Source organism: Pleuronectes platessa, chromosome 21 (genome assembly GCF_947347685.1).
Source record: "Pleuronectes platessa chromosome 21, fPlePla1.1, whole genome shotgun sequence".
NCBI lineage: Eukaryota > Metazoa > Chordata > Actinopteri > Pleuronectiformes > Pleuronectidae > Pleuronectes > Pleuronectes platessa.
In genome coordinates, this window is record NC_070646.1 from 4,761,831 (window position 1) to 4,769,616 (window position 7,786).

Sequence of the window (7,786 nt, forward strand, 5' to 3'; positions counted from 1 at the left end):
CAGAAAGAAAGTACTTTAAGTTCAACTGGAACTTAAAGTTGAATATTTCTTTTATTGGATGTTTCGGCTGCAGTTAAAGCTGTGGGTGGATCTGTGTATAAAGTATTCATGAAATGATACTTTATACTTGCTTTTTTTTACCACACAAGATTGTCACTATCCAAACAGACTAATTCGCAAACATCACAAGGCAAAGAAAAGTTTCCATTCAACAGAAACTGCCTGATTCCCTCTCCTAAATATGTTTATAGAAGGGAAACATTTCTCATTTCAAAGCTGACAAACTGAATAAAAGACCAATAATAAAACCCCATCAAAAAATTGCAGGTCATCAATTAATTTATGTCCAATTGCCCTATACTTTGATAGGAAATAAACCCCGAGCTAGTGTAACTGACCTGTTTTATGACCATTATCAAAGCTAAGAGCTCTACTGAGCGCTGTTTAACATTTATCGTGTGAAGTATTATAATTTAATACGACCTCAGCAGCCGGGCTAATGGCTGTCAGAGAGCAGGAAGTGAGAGAACCGCGGCCAAAAGACAACCATTACTTAATCTCTTTCTTTTAGGCAGAACAGAACAATGGCCACCCCCTGCCAGCGTTTGCCAACCTCCAGATCGAAGTGCTGGATGAAAACAACCAGGCGCCCTACTTCCTGGAGACGAGCTACCAGGGCTACGTCAGCGAAGCTTCACCTGTGGGAACCACCATAGCGACCAGTGGCAGCCTGTCCGCACCACTGGCCATCGTTGCTCTGGATAATGATGTGGAGGAGGTGAGAATAAAAAGCGTACAGAGCTGTCACCCTCATGAAGACAGCCGGCGTTAATTAATATTAATCTCACTGACGAATCAAATGACTGCACTTAATAATCAGATTAATGCTAAATACAAATACAATGTTGTTTCTCTTTTTTAAACTTTTAAACAGAGGTAATTAGTGTTTTGTATTTATCTAATGACCCTGTGCAAATAAATAAAACGGCTTGTAGCAGTTATGATAAACGATCACATTAAGCTAAATAAAGATTTTACTTGTTTACACTTGATTGACTTGTTGCATCTACTTCCTTTATAGCTAAGAGCCAATATGACGCCTGTAGGTATCAGCTGTGTTCTTTCATCTTGTCTTTACTTTCTTTAAACCAAATACACAATCCTGTTGCGTTCAGCATGGACACAATGTGATCGCACACAAATGAACGATTGGCCCACCGTCCTTCTTCCAGCCTCCTTTCTGTTCTGCTGACTCTCTGTGTTGTGTGATGCTTGCCGTGTGTCAGCTGCCCTTTCTAGATTTCTCTGAGTCTGGATGATAAAACCGTTTCCCTCTTACTCTGCCTCTCAGTGATATTATAAGAATAAACAGCGCAGCGACATTGTTATCGCTGATGCATCCCCGAGAGTTTCTCTGGTTTAAGATGCAGCATGTAGTCGTTTCTACCAAAACACCAAGCTCTGGTCCATCGCTCACTGAAAGACCCCCATGGCAGGGAATGGGCTTAGCGGGGATAACGTGTGTGTTCCTGAGACTGTGTGTGTGTGTGTGTTTGTGTGTGGAGATTGATATATGTGCAGTTATTTTAAATATTGCTAACCCTGGTCTTTCCTCCTGCATCAAGTACCAACAATCATGATTAGTCCTAATTGCTTTTTATGTGCCTTCCATCACTTTTATTTATGTGTGTGCATACAATGGTTAGTGTGTGTGCTTGTGTTTATTTATGACTCAATATCCACACTGGCTACATCGACAATATTATCAGCACTGCACCCCCCACCCTGCTGAGCCAGCCTTATCTGGAATGAGACGCACACGCACACACACACACACACACACACACAGACACACACACAGAGGAGGTGCCTCTCTGGGTAATGTCAGAGGAGGACTTGGATTAGGATTGCCTCTCTATCACTGAATATAGCACTTACTCACTCTCTCTCCCTCTCTCTCTCTCTCTCTCTCTCTCTCTCTCTCTTTCTCTCTCTCTCTATCTGTCTCTCTATCTCTCACTATTCAACCCAACCCTAAAAAAAATGGTCATCAAGATACAGGTTCAGTTACACACACATCTCTTATCTTTATAAGAAGTCCTGTGAAGAAATACTCATTCATCTTCTCCTGTTGAAGTCTTTCTTTTCACTCCTGTTCTAAGGCTTTTATTTTGATTTATTATAATAATTTGTAATGTATCATTTACATCCATGAAAAGAGACAGTTTGTTGTCTTCTTAAATCATTACTTTTGTTATCAGCTCTTTTGATTTGTCGCTCCGTGTTCATCAAGCACCCAATATCCTAAACTCGCCGCGGATTAATTTCCTTTGACCAATCGAGTTACCCAGTCGGTGGTATTACACAGCTGGGATAATAATTGTCAGCTCCCAGGTAGATTCGAACTTCAGGGTTTTAAAAGTAAACTTCTTTCTTCCAATACTTTCTCTGAACATCTCCGTCTCTTCAACAGACGAAGGACCCTCAGCTCCAGTTCTCGTTGGACAGCTACTCGAACGTTTTCTCCGTGTCTGCGACTGGAATCAGAAGATACGTCACGCTGCTGCAGCCGCTGGACAGAGAGACACAGGACTTCTACACATTCACGGTACTCTAGAGTCTAGAGTGTGTGCGTGGGCTCCTGAATGTGCACCCACCTCAAATGAAAAAGGACTCTTATCAGAAGGCGAGGTGAAAATAGGAAACGTGATATGAGGACAGGAAACAAGAATGAGGAAGAGAGGGAGTTAAACGAACAGGTACAGGAAGAAAAAAGAGAACGAAGGGATGAACTGTGCACCACACATACACCCTCTCATAGAGTCTGTAAATCTAGATTTTAATTTACCTCCACATCTGCTTAAGCATAGATTTAATTTCATGTAGTAACAGATTTTTATGATCGACTGGCTTGTTTACAACATTCAGGTCAGAACTTGGCTCTGATGTGGAATCAGACTCAGAGAAACTGATTGATTGATCCCTGCAGGAAAATTGCCTCATTTCAATTCTACAACATGCAGTTGGGAAAACGGAAGTAAATAAATAAATAAAAAGAATGGCGCACTAAAAATAGCAACAAATAACAAATACAAACTAAGTGTAAGGAGAAAATGCCTGAGCTAGAAACTGCAGGCCTGTTAATGTGACCGTACAGCAGCTCCAGGCTCGTGTCTCCTCTGGTAGTGCACACCACAAACTGAGTGGAGGTGAGAAGAGTGTTATTCAGTCCCCAGAGAGCGTTCATGCAGTCTGGAGTCTCAGGTAACACGAGGGGAAGAAAGGCTGGTGGAGTACAGTGAAAAGAGAGTGTGAACAGCCGGGGGAATAAACCCTGCATGGATGTAGCCCCTTGGCCAACAGGTCGATGTCGGGGTTTCAGTTTAATCCTGTCGGTCTGAACCTTATCCAGAATCTCTTCCTGTCGCCTCGTCTCTGGGAAACATGACAGTTCTCACAGGTTCCCCGTTAGGTCGTAGGGAATGTGACTTATTCCAGTGATTCCTTCCTGTCCCTCTCTGTCCGTTAGACTGGTGAGGTCCATCTCACCTCTCATTGTGCCATTCTCCCTCTTTTATTCCAGTACATCGAATTCCGTCTTGTTATTTGTTACTAAGGCATAGAAAGACTTCCTGTTGCCGATCATCTGTTTGGGCACGTGTCCAACCATATGATGTACAGCATTGTTACTTCATGCAGGAGTGTGCTATTCGTCATATTCAGCCCTGCTCACCTCACTGGGTGTGTGTGTTTGTGTGTGGCTGTGCAGCGCCTCATGCAGAGATGATGCATACTTGATGGAAAAACAGGCCCTGGTGTATTGATTGAAAGGCAGAGGTGTACGGTAATCATCATGAAAGCCTTGCAGGAGAAATTAAACTCAAGGACGGGAGAGTGAGTCAGCTATTAGACATCCAGGATGATTTGTCGGGCAGATGAGCTCGTGGAGAAGATTGGTGTCGGTGAGGAAGTTTCTGTTGATCAGCACTTTGATATGCACCGGGTGTGATATGTGAAACATGGATGAGGACATGTTAGTTAAATTTGCTGGGATTGCTTTGGGGGAGAGTGGCGTGACTGGAGGGAGAGAGGAGAGCATTTGCTTTGTTAAATAACGTGGGCGCTGGATGTGAATATGATAACTATAAAGGCCTGGAACTAGCTAGTGCCCATAGTGTTCTACTGTGTGTTTTATAAGGATTATATTATTATATAACAAATGAGATGTGTGGATTCTATTACCTTGGATAAAGACTAACCTTTAACATCAAACTCCTTGCATTAGAGCTGCTAAACATATTTCATGAATTGTCCAAGTACACTTGAAAAAAAAAGTTGAGTGATACACAATGTGGAAGGTGTATTTTAAGAAGTAACTGTACATTGAAACAATACGGTTGTTTGTGCTTGTGTTGACTTGGAGGTAGCGCAGTCAACAAGCCTCGTGAGCTGCTCTGTACGCAGGTGAAAACAAAATCCAGAGGAGACAGCAGGGACAGATTAGTTCAGGGATTTTTGAGACTTTTCAGCTTCACCCACCAGAACATATAAATAAACCCAGAGCGGGGATTTAGATTGAAAACGTACAGAGCAATTCCAGCTCAAAGGAAAACAAGAATACAAACCTGACACTATCAAGATGTCAAGGACGTGCTGAGCACACAGTCCGCCCACCTCAGGAGACTCAAGAGGAAGCTTTGTGTGGCCTCGGCTGAGTGTAGCCCCGCCCGCAAGAAGGAGCGTTTAAGTGTGTTTTCCTTATCCTGTCTTCTTCTGACTCCTTGTCTGTCCCGGTGTCTCTGTGTCTTCAGCTGTTAGCGTCAGACGGTGTCCAGCAGAGCTTCCCAGTGACCGTGACGATAACGGTGTTGGACGCAAATGACAACACTCCGACTTTCGCCAACGTCTCTTATAATGTCAACCTGTTTACTGATATGATGCCTGGAGAAACGGTGCTACAGGTACACACTATCCATGACTGCTTTTTAATAACACAACCTTAACAACCTTCAGTGCATTTGGAGCTACATTTTTCATAATTCTTGTGACTCTCTTCCAGCTGTCGGCTGTAGATTCTGATGCGGGTCCCAATGGTCAAGTCACCTACCGGATCTTAGCCGGAGACCAGGAACACTTTATTATTGGAAACAGGTAATTATATGATTTGCACATTGATAGTGTTTTTATTTATAATTTATAGACATGTGTCAATATTTTAGGAGATAATTTGCTTCCTGGAAGAGAATTTGATTATGTGATAAAACTGCTTTTTTTAATGCCAAAAACGAGCTCTGCCAAAACACGGTTGACCTTCACTGAACACTGTACCTGAACGCATCACGTGTAGAAACTGATAGCGGACAGGAGGGCGGCTGGTTTGCTAACGTTCTGCTTTCCCTAGTCTGTGTTGACCTTGTGTAAACTTTACTTATTAACACATCCTGTTGTTTGTTTCAATCTGCACAGAACTCTTACTGTCACGTTTGAAGTTGAGAGACCAAAACTCAGCAGCAGAGAAAATGTGCTTATTCCCCCCATAAGAAAATAATAATACTGTTTTCCTGTGAAAAAAGCTGTAAATACCTCAAATGAGAGAAAATCACCTCTTATAGCATGAAGTATAGATTTTACCCTCTTATTGTTTCAATACTGTTGATGAATACTTGTGTAAACGGAAATGCCAGTGTAACTTTTCAGACAAAACTAGAATAATAATGAAATAATAGCCAAATTGACAGTTTCGACCTTTTAAAATGCTAACTACTGCCACTGTTTTCACAGCACGGGGGTCATTAGTGTGGCGCCGGGTGTTGACCTCGCTGTGGGGCGGAGCTACGCGTTGACCGTGGAAGCCGTGGACAATGGGCCTGCAGCTCAGCGACGGTAAGGGATTCCTCATCTGTCTGGAGCTGAGATAAGAGATGTCATCACTTTTCCAGAGCTGCTCACACTTATTGTCGGCTGCTCCACGAATCTCTCCATTGTTCCCTTTCTTGCCTCTTGCTCTTCCATCATTCTATTCACCATTCTGAGGCTTTTTGTCATTTTTAGATGTATATCATGAAGTCTGGTTTTATATTGGAAAATGACTAGGAGGGGAAAGTGGAATGCAAGGGTGCCATTCTACTTCTTACACACATGTGCATGTCAGCGAAGTGACAATTTCCCCCAATGCAGAGAAGGAAAGAATCAATGCCACAGATATTAAAATGAAAGAAGAATAAAATGTAATTTGTTCCTGTCACATTCAAGGATAAGCAGTGACTTAATAAGATGATATTTATTTTTATTCTTCTGTCTCCTGCCCTTCATTTCTTCTTCATGGATTAAATCATTAAGATGCCATAACTTTCACAAACTCCCCAGCTATGGTTGTTTCATGGAAAAAGGCATCTGCTCCTAATCTTGTGTAAACTCTATTGCTTATTGATTTGGTAGCTAAAATATGGCAGCGGGCACTTAAATTGTGAAATTCTACTTTAAGAAATTGGCGTGCGGTATCGGAGAACAGAAGCAAATCCAGCCATCGAGCTGTTCACTCACTGGAACGCGGTCAAACTGCGCCGCTCCACAGATTGATGCAGCAGCTGCACTGGCAGACAGTTTGATGCCTTGATTGTTTTTTTATTATATTTCGTGCCTCAAGTTCGCCCCGAAAAAATAAAACATCATAGAAAAGGGACTCGGTGGAAAGGGGCCGTGTGCGTTTGCAGTTTGCAGAGAACGAGGGACAACATGCATCAAAAGGTCTGACGCATGTTTTCCCTCTTTTTCCTTTTCCTCCTAGTTTCCAGGTTTTTACTTTCTGTCTTGTTGCACATCATCAAATACAGAAACACATATAAGCAAAGCTCACGTGAGGAAATCAACATCAATGAAAAGAAAAGACCTACACAGTGAGTCGCAGCCTCTTCTCAGGTGATTCAAGTGAACACAGAACAACATTAAGTCACAGAATCACATCATGTGTTCATCTTTGATACAAATGGTGTTTGAGTTAAATGAACGCAGCACCACTGAAGTGATAATTCCTCTTTAGTAATGGCTGAGCAGGTCTATTAGGATTATTCCTTTCTGACTGTTGCTTGTATCAAAGCAGGAGGTCACTGTCAGATGTTTAATTTAACCTGTCGTCAGCCAACAGATAAGATTTCTGTTCATCAGGCTCCTGATGAACATTCAAACAGCTCACCTGTTTAAATGTTAAATACAGGAGGCAGTATGAACATCAAAGTCTTTTCCAAATGTAGTTTAAATTCCCTTTCTTTTTTAGCTGTGATTTAAAGATACAAACAAAAAAATGTAATTCAATGCCTGTACTTGTGGTTAAACTGTCTAATTATAGGCTTGGAATACAATTAAAGGAAACTTACTAAAGAGAAAAGGAGTAATTGCCTTATTTTTTAGACAGAACAGTCAGTAAAAAGACTGTTCTGTCTAAAAAACAAGCTCTGAGTGACAACTGCCTGCACCATGATCCTATTTGTTCAATGGACAAATGGCCAACCCTAGCTTAGTATGTTGAAGTCACCATCAAATTAGGGCCGGGGGGGGGGGGGGGGGGGGGGCTGTCAACCACTGACACTCAGTGAGGATAGAGGTGCTCATGAGCTGACCCAGAAATCAAACCTTTATGAAAAACCAGTAACTGCAGGATTGTCCCCAGATTCATCCAAACTGAATCAACCTACTTTGTCCAATTATTTAAATCTGTTATACAATGACAAAAGGTGAAAACAAATGTCTTCATTCGTAGATCTCACTATCGCAATGCATTGCTCTTTTC

At 42.0% G+C, this 7,786-nt stretch overlaps 1 protein-coding gene across 1 annotated transcript in view; it reads left to right on the forward strand.

Annotated features, from left to right (window-relative positions):
- LOC128427254 (protocadherin-15) overlaps window positions 1-7,786 on the forward strand; it is a 99,322-nt gene that overhangs the window by 21,953 nt on the left and 69,583 nt on the right. Inside the window, exons 10-14 of the mRNA XM_053414345.1 lie at window positions 572-778; window positions 2,474-2,608; window positions 4,812-4,961; window positions 5,060-5,151; window positions 5,782-5,883. Coding sequence (XP_053270320.1) covers window positions 572-778; window positions 2,474-2,608; window positions 4,812-4,961; window positions 5,060-5,151; window positions 5,782-5,883 — 686 coding nt within the window. The remainder of the gene's footprint in view (window positions 1-571; window positions 779-2,473; window positions 2,609-4,811; window positions 4,962-5,059; window positions 5,152-5,781; window positions 5,884-7,786) is intronic.